General features: G+C 40.0%; 1 protein-coding gene across 2 annotated transcripts in view; it reads left to right on the forward strand.

Moving 5' to 3' along the window:
- LOC134538379 (protein numb) overlaps positions 1–17,902 on the forward strand; it is a 225,866-nt gene that overhangs the window by 48,877 nt on the left and 159,087 nt on the right. For both annotated transcript variants that reach the window (XM_063379653.1, XM_063379654.1), the window contains exon 2: positions 7,953–8,119. In XM_063379653.1, coding sequence (XP_063235723.1) covers positions 8,042–8,119 — 78 coding nt within the window. In that variant the 5' untranslated portion in view covers positions 7,953–8,041. The remainder of the gene's footprint in view (positions 1–7,952; positions 8,120–17,902) is intronic.

Below are 17,902 nucleotides of genomic sequence, written 5' to 3' on the forward strand. Positions count from 1 at the left end.
TTAATGTAGCTATCCTAACCAAATCAACCGTCCACAATGTTTTAAAGTATTTATAATGTAGCTAACCTAACCTAATTGACCATTAGTATCCTTTTTATCAACACCGCCATATTTATTTACAATGAACAAAAAAAAAAAAACTGAAGATGCACGATCGGGCGTTTGGTTCTCTCATCTGTAAAAAGAAGGCTTCCCCTAGGTCCATGGGTGTAATGAAGTGCGCGTCAGTGGTGCCGACCATCGAGCGAGGAATAAACGCTTGTCGTTTGTTCGTGAGTCGCCTCCTCTCGACGTCCCACTCCGCTAAACCACTCGACATGGTTCGACCGGCAGAACCGGTTATCCGGCGGTGGCTGGTCGCACGTCCGTGTCGCCACGTGGCCGTGAGAGAGATCCAGGCTCGTGTTAGAGACACCACGCAGGTAGGGTTACCAGACACTGATAACAAAAAAGGAGGACATTTACCTCGAAAAAGGAGGACATTTCATTAAAAAGGGAGGACAATATATTTTTTCTAAAAAGCCATGAATTAATTACAATGGAGTACGCTATTTTACAATGTTTTGGCATTTAATACAGTTTCAGTATAAAGAATCAAACAAACTACGCATACACAGCATATTAAAAACACGTGCTTCTGCATGTGCTGCTACCTGTCAAGCTGTCATAGAACAACTTACTAGTGGGGTGACTCTGCGGACAGCGTATTAGCGCGCACCACGCGCTTTACTCAGAGTGTAACTGCAGGAATTATCTCACTTTATAAAAAAGCCGGACATTTTGGAGCATTAAGGAAAATCCGGCCGGACGCAAAAAAATACATAAAAAGGAGGACATGTCCTCCTTTTGCCGGACGTCTGGTAACCCTACACGCAGGGGTGTTCGCATCCCGGGAAGTGATCCCGGCGTGATATCACCCCTGCGACAGCGGATGCGATGCCGATGGAATGTTTTTTTTTTGACGTGACAACGTCTAATAAATCGATGAACGCCGGCTGCACGCACGAAAAAAGAGTCCCGTTACGCACATTGTTGCGTTACGCTGTGTCCCGTTACGCTGATAAATTGACTAAAAAATTATGGTGATCCATATAATTGATGATAGATATTTGGTTACACTTTATTTATATGAAAACTTGTTCATAATTATATTTAAACTTTATATAGCTAAACGCCAGTTTTTAAAATTAATTACAAGTCATCTACACGTGAACTGTTTCGTCGACTGTTTATAAAGTGAAGTGAAAAGTTAATGTCGTTTTCATTGCTTATTACAACAACAATTTTGGCAATAAATGTTAATTATTCTTGCATTTTAAAAATCTGATTACTAGTTTAGTTTCAAGTATTTATTCTTTTATTATTAAAATAAAAATGATACAATTTTATTCATAAAAGTATGCAATCATTTCATCAATGTTTTGTTATGACGTTGTCATTATCTTTGAAAGATTTGTGCAATGGCGTATGTCCAAAAACTTACATCAAGTCATGCACTCCCATTGCACAAATCTTGGCGTATGTCCAAAAACTTACATCAAGTTATGACGTTGTCACTTTAAACTATCGCCCGTAAACCGACTTTACAGACAACCAATTTTTTTCTAACCAGACGTTTGCTCGACTCTTTGTGTTCTATCCGCGCGGAAGACGAAAAGTTCACCGACGTTTCGGTCGACAATGCAGTCGCTATCTTCAGGGTAGCAGGATATTAACTTTGAAGCGGCTCTCTTACGAGAGCAAAACAAAAAAAAAAGAGGAGAGGGAATCCAACTCCTCTAACGACTTCGAAACTTATGGACAAATAGCCCAAAAGTTAGACGAAATTAGTGATTGCATGGGTAATCAACTTAAATTGCTATTTATTATCAAACTGACCATAACGCATCCTTAAGATTGCACTGTCTCTCAACAGACCGATTTGTTATTACCTTAGGTGCAAGTGGAATAATTATACTATATTTTCTCCGGATACCCTCCAAGAATAATTTAGGTGTGCGGCACTGCTTTCGTGAACTAAAAAAAAAAAAAAAAACAATTATTGAATGTGTCGTAAAATATTTAATTCAATTTATTTAGTATAAAATGGGCAAAAATCATATACATAGACAACAACTCCCTCTGCATTAACTTTCTCAAGCCGGTGGAAAAGAGCAAATGTATACGAGATGTTCGCTTGTGATCAAGCACGAAATAGCTGCGTTCTAACGTTTACACGTACTTAGGCGCGCACGCTACATATAGGTTGTAAATCTAGCTTTGAACTTAAACAATTTTTAAGTAAAGCATAGGCTAAATTCGAGTTAGCACGCGAACGGCATGTGAACAATACAGGAGTTGAAGCTACATTCGCGCACAAAAAATTGTTAAAAATATTTTAACTCGCTCTCCTCTCCCTCTGGTTTACATTTTGTCTTAATTTTCAAATGTTTGGACTTTTTCGGCCGTTTTTGTATGAAGCAGTCGTTCAACTAAATGCAAGCGTTTAATTTCGTCATTTTGTTTTAAAGAAAATCAATAATCAACTAAAAAGTTTTGCCTCGCAAACAAAAATACCACATTCAAATTTATTTAACTTTTTTACCTTTGAAGTGCACATATCAAAACAATAGTTAGATATTTTTTTTTGCCACTGCAATCTGTGTGCTGCACAGAGGAAAGTAATAAGTTCTACAATAGCACACGCACTGTGCGTATGCTATTTCCCAATGTAGCAGCTGCTGTACCCGTAGCACATCCATCTTCCGTGTGTTGTGTGCTGCGCTCGTCACGTTGCAAATGCTGCTCAGCCTTACGTGAAATATTTCATCAGCAGGAAGTGTTATGTTGGGGAGTTGGAATGCTCCACACAATTCGCTCGTCATTCACTGCCGTGATTTACATTGTACATCTAAATTATCGAAATGGGGTTTCCTTGCTCTAGCAAGTAGAAGCTTGTAGGAACCCTTTAGGATCGTATGTGGCAGAAGAGCGCATCCTAAAACAAAAGGAAATAAACATAAAATAATTTTGTTAATTTCTTGACATTTTATAATTTTTATGTAAAAATGCATTGTGTTTTTTTTTTTAAATATTTTACCGACTGTTAAAAATTTTTCTTTGTTGGTTATATTAGGTTAAGTGAATTAGCTGCATTAAAAATATTTGAAAAAAGTGTGGACAGTTGTAGGCTAGATCGCTAAATTTATCACGCATATATTACATATTTATTGCGTATTAAATTTTTTGAATTAATGTAGCTCACTTAACTCTTCAAACTATTTTGTGCAAGAATCAGCAACACGGGGGAAAATCTGACCTCAGAAATCATATAATGATGAAATTAATCACCAATACTAAGAGATGACATACAACCGCTCACAACATGCGAAAGTCTAGTTTCAAATATCCAACATTACGCCATATAACATGCTACTGGAAAATAATTCTTTCTCAGGTAATGAAGTTATGCAATTGTAGCTTTGCCAGGTTATAGAATAATTAGAAAAAAATGAGGAAATAAAAAAAATATATAATTTTAGGATTTGTATTTGCTTTTTTTCGGATGCGCCCCTCTCATAGTCAATTACCAAACATACATATGAAGATAAATTAACAGATCCAATATGGTGGGATATGACCTCCCTTGGTGGGGAAAAAAAAACAAAAAAAAACAGAAACGCTGTCCTGTTAATGTTGTGGTGTTATGTTAATCTGAGTAGCCTTTATGATTTTGTAAATAAACGACCTTATCAGCGCAGTTCTAAGTACCGATTTCACAGAATAAAAGGAATAATGTTTAACCTGGGAGTGAAATCTCCGTTTACTTCAACACCCCTTGATTGTAGGTTCATTTCGAAGTTCTCAGTGATATTAGATCAGCGATTACAACACAATAGTGCAGCAGAAAATATGGCCAAACCATGATAAACCAGCTTATGAAAACGATATCACGCCTAATCTAATGGTGCAACTTACCATAAGAATACTATTGGTTAAACGGGTTAAGCATTCACCTTTTTGGGTTTAGCGAACAAGAAGCTAGGAGCTGTAGTTAAAAAAAAAATTGTACCTAATACTCACACATTGTTCGACTTTTCAAAGTGAAACTTTTTTACAGGCGGTAGACTAATATCAAAATCACCGGATATGGGAAACGAGCAGGCAACGGAGTTAACCTGTGTAATGTCTGTAACGAATATTGCTTTAATGGCGAGGTTTTTTTTTTTAAAGTTATGTTTTCAAACATCTTTACAGCCTGTTACAGATGGCGGCAGCATCAGCGTCCTATTTCTTACACATACTTTCCAATACTTTTGTAAACGTTTACATACTTTCTCATACTTTCACAGCTCGTAATTCGCAACTTTCAACTCTCAACTCTTGAGGTTAGATCCGGTGTTAGCATTAGAAATTGTGTCAATATGTGTGGGCATTTACAATAGTATTGTTTATCATATTTAATCTATCGTAAACCCATTAGTTCATTATTTGATTCCATTTGAAGATACGAACAGACAGTAGTAAATAAAGGTCTATTTTCAACGAACGATTACACGTTTTCAAGTTAGACTACCTGTAACATTGCCTATCACTTTTATCTGGGAAGTTTCACTTCGAACGCGCGTGGAGTCTACGCACCTTTTACCCGGGGACGCACCACAACGCCGAAATACCACAACGCCGAACGTACAATAACGCCGAAAACCATAACGCCGAATGCCAAATTGACTACAACGCCGACAGCTAGAATATTGTTGTGTACCACAACGCCGAAATACATTAACGCCGAAATACATTAACGCCGAAAAATGTAATTGCAGGACTGCCACAAAGGTTAGGTTAGGCTAGGCTAGCCTAGCCTAGGTTAGGTTAGGTTAGGTTGTGGTACATTTTTCGGCGTTACTGTATTTCGGCGTTGTGGTACACAGCAGTTTTCTGGCTGTCGGCGTTGCGGTCAATTTGGCATTCGGCGTTATTGTACGTTCGGCGTTGTGGTAACGACCCATTTTACCCCCCTAAATAAATTATGGCCTTCCTCCTATTATTATTTATTATTGTATGACATAATCTCCCTATGAAGAAGGTTAATTCCCAAATATTCCGTTATGAGCTGGTTAAGCGCGATGAAAGGCGTCTACGTGAGGTGGACGTCATTGGCAGTATTTAGCATCGCGCGAGAGACCCGTTCGTCGACGTTTGCGCCTCTTTGTCTTGTTGGGAAAGGGGGGGGGGGGGGGAAGTCTGTGTAAATACGACAGTGTTGTCCAAACGCGCGGTCCTTTTTTTTTTTTTTTTCCGAACACCGAACACGTACATTTTTGTTCGACATACGGCCAGGTGCGCTTCAGATAACATCATCTAGACTTCGTAAGCATGAAATGTCGTGGCGTTAAAAGTTCTGTCTCACAAAACTTGTATTCTCAATTTGACAGTTCTCAATAGCATTTATTACCTGTGGTACCCACTTCCCCATCTCAACTTGAAGAGCAACACGTGATTGTTGTTTACGAAATTGATAATCACATAAAGTTGTAAAAAAAACTGTTGACAGGACAACAGTGGCAGAAATTTGTGCACTATTTTTGAGAAATTTTACAATAGAGACAAGTTTCGTGATACAGGCTGTAGATACAGGCTGTAGCTAGTAGTTTATCTTGGGGCCGGTAAGGGGGCGGTGGAGAGAGATAATGATAATATATCTACATATATGTAGTGTAGATATGCTGGTCCGACAACAGGGTTCAGGGTGTGGTGCTGTGGTGACGCCGCCATCTTGGATTGTGACGTCACGGCGGCCACCTTGGATGACATTGATCTTGAATTGTAATTTTAATTAAATAAATATGACCCTGAGGCTTGAGTTTTTGCCATTTTAAGGAATCTAAGCCTCAGTGTTGAAAATGAAGTCTCTCTGAGGAAAATTAAGCCTCTCTGAGGAAAATTAAGCCTCTCTAAGGAAAATTAAGCCTCTCTAAGGAAAATTGGCCCCTCTGTATTTTCTTGAGGAAAAAATGGGAAATTGTTCCTCGAAAAGGAAATTTTTTTTTGTGGAATATGTTTCCTTGAAACGGAATATTTTTGGTAATTTTGGCGAATTTTGAATTTCAAGGTCAAATTTTAAGGTCAATATCATCCAAGATGGTCGCGGTGACGTGATAATCCAAAATGTTGGCCGGCGCCACACCCTGAACTTTATTGACGGACCGACATACTTATACTACTTATATATTTTTCTATGTATTCTGCTATATTTAGAGTATTTAGAGGAGGGGATCGTCTGTATCGCGATATATCAATTCCCCTCCTCCCTTTATTGACAAGAACCAGTCTACAGTAAGCGCAAAAATATCTGAAAACTTAGAATACAGTGGAATAACCTTAGAACAAGGGCAGATAAGTTAACCTTTAATTTAAAATTATAACAAATAGAGAATATAAAATATAGAAATACCATCGCGTTACCAAACAAGGCTATCGTAAATCAATATATTGTAGTAATCTTAAAGTTTCTTAATTAATAATTAATTAAATTGTCTTTAAAGCATACACTAAAAAAATATGTGAACCAAAAAAACTTTATTTAGACCATCCTTCGACCACTGCGATTTACTGCTTAAACATTTAAAACTTGAATCCATCTGCTCAAAGTTATTTTTTGTTACGTTAATGGTGTTATTGTAGTGCTATATATACGTGTATTTAACGTGTGTCTTTGTTAGTTTGCAGTTTGCATTTTAAGAGGGCATTTACTCTCTCGTTTCAATGCACGACTCTTTCATTAGCGCTGCCATTGTTTCGGCGTGCTCTGTTGCCAGATAAATCCAAAGAGCACAACAGTTTTAGTCCCAGTTTGATTTTTAATAAATTTTTGGAACAAAATAAAAAACAATTTTGAGCGAAATTTGTAATGAGAGTTTTTGACATGCATTTTTTGTTTTTCATCAAGATCATCATCTGATAATATTATAGTCTTACTTATAAAGAAACGTAACTAAAAGTCGCCATATTTGTTTCAAACATATTCTCATAGATTTTTGTTTAATTTAATATTAAATATTTTGATTGTGTGTGACTATAGCACACAATTAATGGAATGCCTTGATATGAATAGTGACCGATTGCAAATAATAGTTTCCTCCGGTGAAATAATCATCGAGGTTTAGAAATAATGGTATTTATTTTCTGTCTAAGTGTCTAAAGACTATTTAATGGTCTTGGAAAAAAAAAAGTAAAACTGATAAAAAAAACCTTCATGTAATTATCAGTGGTATACAAAAAAAAAGGTGATGTAGTCTTTCAGTACTCGCCAGAGATGTGTAACATCTGACCTCAGTAACGAGCAAATTCATGTGTCCTCGTGTTGAAAATTCAAACACTTGTAATACGAACCTCGGGCACGAAATTGAACGTATAATTCTTAATAAAAATATTTCCGAGCGTGATAAATGGTATTTTCTGCTAAATTTCTGGACGCTATTCACACGTACTTTCCGCAGCTGCCGCTAGGATTATTTGATTAGCAGACCGAAATTTTAAACTATACTATGAAACAGCTTCCAAGGAATGAAAAAAAAAAAAGGAAAAAAAAAGAACTTGAATGTATACTAAACCTCGGTTTTGGAACTGATTGTTGACAAGGACGTTTATTAAAATACTGCCCGTCGTGTTAACATTGATCAACCAGTCAATACTATGAAGTTTCCCTTTGGCAGCACCGTGGTCACACATTTCCGCTGAATTCACGAAATCGATCCTACCACAAGCCGTGGACCGAGAGGAAGATGATGTTGCACATCAGCAATTGTAAATGCTAACTGACCGGGTGGGTTGGTTGGTTGTCAGTGTGAACTGCCAGCTGAGTGTGGGACGCGCCATAGCCGGCGCGCTGTGTGGCCCACAACGGGCGCGTACACCCCTGGGACCGGCCGCTCCCCTGACTGACTGACTGACTGTCTGTCTGTGCCCCGCAGGTACAGTCCGGTGCGCGACGCCGCGGCGGGAGAGTGGCATGCGCTGACGGCAGCTGCGGGGCGTCGTCTTCGTCGTCGTCTTCGCGGTCATGGGTCAAGGCCAGTCGGCGCCGCACCAGCCCCTCGACAGGGCGCCCGGCTCCAGGAGGTCGCTGCGACATGGCAAGGTGAGTCCTCCCGGCTCTAGGAGGTCGCTGCGACATGGCAAGGTGGGGAAGCCTTCTTTTCACAGACGAGAGAGCCAAATGCCCGATCGTGCATCTTCGGTTTTTTTTTGTTCATTGTAAATAAATATGGCGGTGTTGATAAAGGGATACTAATGGTCAATTAGGTTAGGTTAGCTACATTATAAATACATTGTGGACGGTTAATTTGGTTACGATAGCTACATTAAAGATACAGAAAAAAAAGCATGAACTTCGGGAAACTTCGGGTTTTGGCTCTTTCGTCTGTGAAAAGAAGGCAAGGTGAGTCCTCGTCGTCGCGACTGGTTATTGTCGTGAAGAGGGGCGCACCTGTATATATATATATATATATATATATATATATATATATATATATATATATATATATATATATCCGATAATGCGCGCGCGCGCACACGCGCGCGCGCGCGCGCACACACACACACACACACACACACACACACATCCTGTTTTCCTTATTGCGTATACTGTTTATTTAAAAGTGACATTTATATGGCAACAGACTTAAGCTCATCCGTTCGTCAATCACGTGACCGGCAGCCAATCAGATTTCCCGGGAAATTCCATACGTCCTTCAAAACATTACTCAGCTTGAAATTTTGACGTGCGGACAGTTGAAATATCCTCCAGAATTTACCAAGGTACCTTTACTATCTTAAAATATTTACAAGTGTGTTTTATTTTATTTGTTTATGCGTATCTAGTAAAAAATACTTAAACGTTTGAAATAATTTTTTTAAAAACTGAAAATGTTTTAGTAAATACAATAGCGAAATAAATTCGGTGCTTATGTGCTTGACTTTCGCGATCGTCAATGTAATGTACCCATAAGATAAATTTTCATTTATATTTAAGCCTTATAGTCTGTCATCAGATCAAAATGGAAAAGTATTTAATGGACGTGTGGATCATTGAAAGTCCACATTTTATTCTACGCGCTGTAAAAAAAAGGTTTCACTTAAAATGAAAAAAAGCTATCGTCATGGAGGAGGAGTGACAAGTGTTGCTAATCAGGGTCCAGGTCACGAGAGTTCGCCCGATTTTGATGAATAAGTTGTCATTCGATTTGTTATTATGGTACTAGTAACATAGGTTACATTTTAACCGACCTAACAATAGGAGGAGTCGATTTTACCTTGTATACCCCGATTTTTACAGATTTCATTCCTTTTTTTTTTTATATTGGAAAACGTATTTTGGCAAAGGCCAAGTTTACGTTGCATTAATTAGGGTAAGAACATTAGAGGGTATTATTTATTAGCGATGTGGACCCGCGAAAACATTTATGCAACCCTCGATGTTGTGACCACCGATGGTCCTGCGCAACTCGTGCGCGCGCCCTTTGTCACTAGGCCGCCGGTCTCTGGTGTCGGCGACCGCGCTGATGAAACTTCCGGCCTTCAGGACAGGACGGCGGGCGTCCCCCGGCCTTTGTCCGCCGCGCTGGCGGTGCGTCGGGGACCCTCCTGTGTGTGCTCGTGTACCCAGTGGCGTAGCGTGGGTGGGGCGGAGGGGGCGGCCCGCCCCGGGCGGCAGCCCGCGGGGGCGGGTCGCCGGTGAAGCGGGTTGAGATCTGATCTATGATTCATTCATTACATGTGTCAGACACACTATAATGTTACATTTTTATCTAAAATTTTGCGCACCAACTATTTTTTAATATTTATTTAAAAGAAAAACTGCGAAATCACTGACAGAGCTCTTTATAACGTTTGTTTACATACGAACGGCAACATCGCATCGCGCCGCGCCGCCCGGCGCACGCGAGCCGAGTTGAACGGCACTCATTATGTTAATTACTCATACAAAATCTTTTGTTTCACGCGTCGGCCCGTGTCGATGCCTCTCTTTCGCACTCATTGAATTTAGTACTACGCATTGTACTGTAAAGTTTGACCTTAACCCAGGGCAAACCAAACAACTTCCGCAAACCGGGACACAGTAAAACTCCTATATTGCCCCGTACCGCGAGCGCAGGTAAACCCAAAAAAATATTAAAACCAAACTAATAGCAGGCTTAAAAAATACTAATAAGGTTGCGAACAGTGAGAGGAGGCAGCAAGTTAAAAAGACGCAAAATTTATATGACAAAATTTATTAAATAAATATATATATATATATATCATAAAATCGTTTCATCACAAATCGGCGCATCCATCATAAAATACATACCCTATTACTACTTATAAAAAAATAGCTATATAATAATACTAAAAAAATACTTCAACAATTCCCCCCAAAAATTATAATTTGATCATATACTTCGGAGCTCCGAAAATTAAATATAATTACCAAAAAGGCATTAAAAATATATAAGAACATATTAATACAAATACAAATACAAATATAGATACGCACCGGGCGTATCACCGCTGTAAATACCAATTAACATAGGCGAAATATAGCAAAAAATTGACACACCTTAACATGCAAATAAATATACCAAAAATTTAGCAAATTACAAATTATGGGTTTACAAGCCCTTCTCAGTTAAGTCATTTTCTAACGGTCGACGCCTTTTTTCTTCTAGGTCTGGCAAGGATTGGGTGAAACACGCTGAACGTAAAATCCCAGTTTCAGATTTATTAGTCCGTTAATTTAAATCCCAAAAATCCACAAATTATAGTTTCGCACCAGGGGTCAAAGGGGTCAAAGGGGTCAACGGGGTCAACGGGGCAGTGGCACTGTTGGCACTTACTTACTTAACATAAATTACATTGAGTTAAGGTACATCTTTTTAAGTTTACGACTGAATTTTGTCCTGCTACTTGAATATAAAACTTCAATAGGGGATGTTTTGTAAATCTAGTATTAGTCTAGGAATTTTTGTTTTGTTTTTGGATAACTTGATTATTTATGGTACCTGTTATACAAAGAAAACATAATTTTTCATTTAGCTCAAAAATGGCGCCAACGATTTTTCTCAAATTTATCGTCATTTTATCTTTTAATAACATCTATAACATGGCTTAGTCAGTTTTTACCGGGAAACTCTAAAAAAGGTAGCTGCCATACAAAATTAATTTTGTTTGTAAATTTTCCTATAAGCCCGGCAAACCGCGCCGTCACCAAAACCACTTTTGTTTTGTGATATATAAAATACTTATTTGAAATTCGAACGTGTCCTCCGGCCAATATTCATGGGAATACATAACTTATTTTACAGGTACAAGAAGAAGACGTACCTGCCGTCGCAGTTGGAAGTAGTTCTGGTCCCACCACAGAGCAGGGTCAAGACGGAGTCGACTCATCAAAAGTACCTCAAGCATCTAGTCATAAGCCTGCAGAAAAAGTGAATGTTGCCATTGAAGACATAATTGAAATCGTGCCTTCTGCTCCTGCCAAAATCAAAGATGTGAATCTCGACGATGTAGGTTGCTGGCCTTCTATGACCGACGAAGTAAGAACGCTTCTAGTACGTCGCGGATCTGACTCAGTACAGCACCTCGATTCCAAATTTGCCGATGTTGTTCGCTCAGGGACTTCAACGAAAGGCGGTACCCGAAAACTAACCAAAGAGTGGTTCTACAAACCATTATCTAACGGCGAAAAGGTTCTCCGAACATGGATGGTGTACTCGCCTTTGAAGCAATCCTTGTATTGTTTTTCTTGCAAGCTGTTTGGCGATTCCGGCTCTAACTTCGCATCTGAAGAAGGATTCAACAAATGGTGGAAGCTAAATCCAAGAATAGGAGACCATGAAAATAGCCTGGGCCATGAACAGAGCTTCTTGAAATGGAAGGAGTTGGAAGTTTGCCTGAACTGTAAAGCAACCATCGATCAGAAACAACAAGAAGTTTTCGAAAGTGAGGAGAAGAAGTGGAGGGATGTACTGTACAGGTTGCTGAATATTATCCAGTTCTTAGCCAAACAGAATCTGGCCTTCAGAGGACATCGAGAAGACATTCGAGGAGATGATAGTGGCAATCGCGGGAACATTCTGGAGTTAGTGCACCTCCTAGCTAAATACGACCCTCTTCTAATGGAACACCTGACAAAGATAAAGCTGGGAGCAAGAGTCTCAGTTTCGTATCTATCTCCAGAAACCCAGAATGAATTTATAAACTTACTGGGACAGCAAGTTCGATCCACCATCATCCGTCGTATTCAATAAGCTAAATATTATTGCGTAATCTTCGACAGTACACCAGACATCTCCCACAATGACCAAATGAGCCAAGTTCTGCGATACGTACATATCGAAGGAGAAAAAGTCGCCGTGGTAGAATCTTTCATTGACTTCTTCGAACCAAAAGGAAAAAATGCAGAAGATCTCAGCAACGATATAATCGCGAAGATAACATCAGACGGACTGGACATACAGAATCTGAGAGGACAGGCTTATGACAATGCTGCCACAATGTCAAGATACACAATGGAGTTCAAGCCCGGATTAAAGCACCGAATCCGAAAGCTATATTCGTTGCATGCACAAACCACTCACTAAACTTGGCTGGGGTACACGCTGTTCTGAATCAGTGGATTCCGTGACGTTTTTTGGAACTCTGGAGAAGCTGTTTGCCTTCTTTTCCGCATCAACTGTTCGATGGAACGCTTTGGTTGCCGTCATAGGTCAAGCAGTAAAACGAGACACTGAAACGCGCTGGAGCGCTAGACATGTAGCTGTCAAGATGCTTAAAAATAAGTTTGAGGCAGTTCTTGAGGTACTGGAACAATTAACAGATTCATCTCAAACTTCCGAAACAAGATCGGGTGCCAGTCTTCTCCTGACAGTCATGCAGTCATTTAACTTCCTAACTTTTCTTGGCTTTTGGGCTGCAGTGCTACCTGAAGTAGATGACGCACAGATTTACCTGCAGCAACGAGGACCAAGTGTGGATAAGTGTGCTCAGAAACTGTGCTTTGAAAACCCTCTTAGTGGAAAGTAGAGACCGTTTCGTGCAAGAAGCAATTGACTTTGCTAAGACTCTCTGCGATAAACTCGGAATCGAACTCAAAACGAGAAGAATTCGCAGGAAAAAACGCATGCATGGCGATGAATCTTCTGAAGATGCAGCTTTGTCTCACGAACAGGAAATCCGTCGAGAGATTATCTCATCATTCGACAAGATCATTCAAGAAATGACGACTCGATTCCAGCAAATTCAAGAAATATCGGACAAGTTCGGATTTTTGATGCCAGCGAAACTTTTGGACAGCAAGTTCGAGTGTGATCTTTCCCATGTATTAGAAGACATCGACAAGGACGAGTTTCAGATGGAGCGGAAGCGTCTTCAGCAGTTTGTTGTTGTTGCCTGTTCTGAATCAGAGGAAGATATAAGTGGTTTGGACCACTGGAGCTCCTCCAGTTCATTCAAAAACTGAATCTCGGAATTTCGGTTCCAAATATAGTCATCTTGATTAGTATATATTTGACTTTGGCGATTAGTGTTGCAAGTTGTGAGAGAAGTTTTTCGAAGTTGAAGCTAATAAAAAATTACATCAGATCTACTATGAGCTCCGCTAGACTATCAAACTTGGCTATATTGTCGATTGAACAAGAATTGGCTGCTAATATTGATTTTGACAAAGTTATTTCTGACTTCGCTGCTCATAAGGCCCGCAGAATCCGCTTGTAAAACCGCTCATCCTATTTTAACTTCAATAAAAGGTACCTCATTGCATGTGAAATTTAATTTTAATTATGCACCTATGGAATGGGGGCGACAAAATGGGTCTTCCGCCCCGGGCGCCGAGATGGCACGCTACGCCACTGCGTGTACCCTCGTGTGTGCTCGTGTACTCTCGTGTGTGCTCGTGTCCCACGTTCGGCGGCGCCCGGCTGAGGCGCACGAAGTTGGATTGGTAGTCAGCGATGCTAACCGCACGGCCACGAGGTAGGGATAGGAAAAATTCGCGGGTTCATTTCGCGACAGGCTAAAATACAAATAGTTACACCTCGGTGCTGCCTCTGCTATTGGCTCACAACTCACCTGGATGACTCTGGGCCAATTAGAAACGCCCGACCAAAGCTTTATCGAATCACAGGCTGCTACGCTGGGACGTCTCACAAGACGGCAGCCAATGGGTGGGTGGCATTTGACCGAGTGTACGTAGAACTATGGAGTTCATCCTGCAGGTCATTGAACCCGCGAATTTTTCCTATCCCTACCACGAGGCCATCTTCCCGCAGGAATGTGCCCAGGGTTTTGCCTGTGTATGTGCAGGTTTTACCTGGGCCCAACCTATCTCTAGTTGTAGTCTAGATTTAAGAGTGAGGGGAGTTGGTCATGGCGCCAATCGCTGCCATGGCTGGCCAATCCCCTCCTAGCACACGATGCATGCGACCCTCTCCCTGCATGGCTAATCCCAGCATGACTAGGCGTATAGGCTTCGGCCTGAGACGCACCTAGGTCCCTCCCTAACCCGGACCCCTCCAAAATACACTTAGTTTTAGTTATGTTAAAAAAAAAAAAATTTTTGGACTTGTGTCTAGCCGCTGACAACTGTGCCGCATCTTCGGCTAGCCTCGGGTATGATCGGCACACCCGACACTCCTGACGAAAAAAGACGGCAAAAAAAAAGATGGCGCGGAAGGATGGACAACTCATGATAACCAATGGTCAATTAGGTTAGGTTAGCTACATTATAAATACTTTAAAACATTGTGGACGGTTGATTTGGTTAGGATAGCTTCATTAAAGATACTGTAAAATCATGTAAACGGTTTCCTAGCGCTGGATAGCTACATATTAAAAAGTTATTTGCTAAGCAACCATAAAATGATTTTACAGAATTTTTAATGTAGCTATACTTACCTAGTATAACCAATCATCCACAATGTTAAAGTGTTTATAATGTAGTTAACCTACTATATAATAATTCTTTAAATTACATATTGCTAATTTTAAGAATGACATCTTATAAGTTAAAGGCAGTTTATTTGAACACGGTAACTGAAAGTGTGAGCGTACAAAAAATTGTTGTGGTTGTTGTGTCGTTCGATTCTTTTATTTTCCTAACCTAACTAAAACTAAGTGTATTTTGGTGGGTTCCTGGTTAGGGAGGGACCTAGGTGCGTCTCAGGCCGAAGCCTATACGCCTAGTCATGCTGGGATTAGCCATGCAGGGAGAGGGTCGCATGCATCATGTGCTAGGAGGGGATTGGCCAGCCATGGCAGCGATTGGCGCATTGACTAACTCCCCTCACTCTTAAATCTTGACTATAACTAGAGATAGGTTGGGCCCAGGTAAAACCTGAATAGACACAGGGAAAACTCTGGGAACATTCATGCGGGATGCAAATTGGCATGCATTATGTGTAGGAATTTACAGGAGACAGAGGATGGTCTGGATGAAGTGTTGGACAGAGTAGAAAAGAGTCTACCATGCGGGGGTTGGGCACTTGGACTCGTGGTCCGCTTTGCTAATTGTCCAGTACTGGATTTAGTGACCAGGGACGCAAGCGCCCCTGGTGGTGAGTGGTTGCACTGACCACTCACTCCGCCGCCAGTCAGCACCTTGTTCATGCACTGTCACACTCACGAGCAGCGGCGTGAATTCCCGAATTAAGCCGAAGATGCGGCACAGTGTTGTCAGCGGCTAGACACAAGTCACGTTCAGCGGCGCCCGGCTGAAGCGCACGAAGTTGCCCAAGTCCCCGTCACACCTTCCACCATGTTGTGTCAGATAAGGTTAGTGTTATGACGCCACTAGCGCAGCCACGCATGTTTGACAATTTGGATGACTCGAGTTTCCGTCAAAAATATTTTGCATATAGGACGGGTTCTAAAAATATCTTGGATGTTGGATGAAATCGGTCAGTATTGTGCACTTTATACACTCGCTTAGTTTAATTGAGAACCCAGCAGTAGAAAACCGAGGGGTACCTACTTCATCTTCACCCAGACTAACATTAAAATACACTACCTAAAATTATATGTTTACCTATTGACAATTGCTTTTTTCCGGAAAACCTACTTTAAGGATTATTTTTTTTATGCCTTGAGAATCCTTGAAAAAATGAATGAAATATTAAAATATGTCGGCCGTCTTTTCTGACATTCTGAATCCTTTCAAATTCGCCGATGCAGCCATTCGGGAAAGCACGAATCACTCGCTTCCTTTCATGCATCTTTGTAGTGTTCGAGGGGTTTGTGGCGCTGTCTTTCAGTGACAATGTAACTTAAGTATGTTGCTCAGTCTGCCAACTGCTGTCCACACCCTTTCATGGGTGCCAAATGATTAACTTCGACGCGTAAAAAAAAAAAATCCTGAAAATGGAGTGTCAAAAATACATTTTTAAGTACTCCCCCCCACCCCCCCCCCCCCAAAAAAAAAAAAAAACTACAGGATGTATTAGCGTCGAAAGAATTCAGATTTTCTTTCGCGACTAGTTTCTTATTTAAGGCTGCCTTGAAATTAAAGGAATCACGGGTTAAGGTTGTATCTATAAAGTACACATCATTGCTATTCGGAAACAGAAAATAATATACAATTCTATAGTGTAAGTGAATGTAATTAAATAGCCATATTTATTTTAAAACAACTAAAATTTAAGGAATAAGTAAGTTTTTAAAATTTTTTTATAACCGTACAGGAAATAGTCCTAGATCCGTCCCTGCCTACGTTCAGTGCGTGGCGAAAGTACACAACACGAAATACGCGTAAAAAATTGTAAGTGCAGACCAGGGAGTGTCAATGTTGCCATTCATGTGCATTTCCATAGGAAACAGGAAACTACGGATTAACAAAATAAAACCACGTTCATCACTACATTAACAGATCTTAACGTCAATTTTTTTAATGTTAAACTTCCGTTATGTTGAACTTCAATCTCTCTAACACACTAAACAATATACAATGAAAATTGTGCCATTAAATTTTCGCAGTATTTCATACTTATTATACCTCGTTGAAATTATATTCGATTCATAACACCAACTGACACACGGTGGGATGTACGCAACGTAGCAACGGTGCCATAAATACCATCCGAATGTGTTCATACTCAAACACGTGTGCACACGGTATATACCACCACAGCGTCATAAATAGTTGGAGGTTAAAGGAAAATGTGTGTTTGTAATCCCATATCTTTTTGCTGAGATAATGTCGACAACCTTTTTTGTTTACCGTACCGTATATCGCAAAGTGTGTGTTCAAAATTCAGCAGGTTGCTGAAGTAATGTACCATGGGAAGCCTACTTTTCACCGACTTCCGTTTTGTCTCGAAAACAGCCCAAGTTCACCTCCCACTTGTGTAACCTCGCGCTTGTAATAAATAATTATTATATTTAAAAAAAAACACGCTTTTATTATTTGCACACTGTAAAGTTGAAGTGTTCCAGTATCCACCTCCTAGCTCCATCATCAGACCAGTTCGATGGTACCAAATTGTCATTCGGATTACACATTCTTGCACAGTTTTAAATCGTTTCGACGATTAGAAGTAGGTTAAAATCTACTTCCAGGAATTTTTACACGAATAAATAAATTCTGCTTTAAGGATTTGTTTTATCTAGGGTTGTGCGAGAATGAAATTTAGGCCTCGAGAAATTTTCGAGAAAGAAAATATTTTTCTCGCGAGAAACGAGACGAGAATGAGAAATTTTTAAATAATCAAGATTTACTGTAGATATCACTTTCAAAATATATTGTTCTGTAGATAAAACTTGTTTATCATATAGAATGTCAATTTAGTTGCCTGTGCACAACTGACATGCACCACACCTTATGCAAGCCTACACTAAATTATAAATAAACTTTCACTTACTTAGGTAAAAGTCTAGTAGCTAACATGTT

This window comes from Bacillus rossius, chromosome 13, assembly GCF_032445375.1.
Source record: "Bacillus rossius redtenbacheri isolate Brsri chromosome 13, Brsri_v3, whole genome shotgun sequence".
Taxonomy (NCBI): domain Eukaryota; kingdom Metazoa; phylum Arthropoda; class Insecta; order Phasmatodea; family Bacillidae; genus Bacillus; species Bacillus rossius.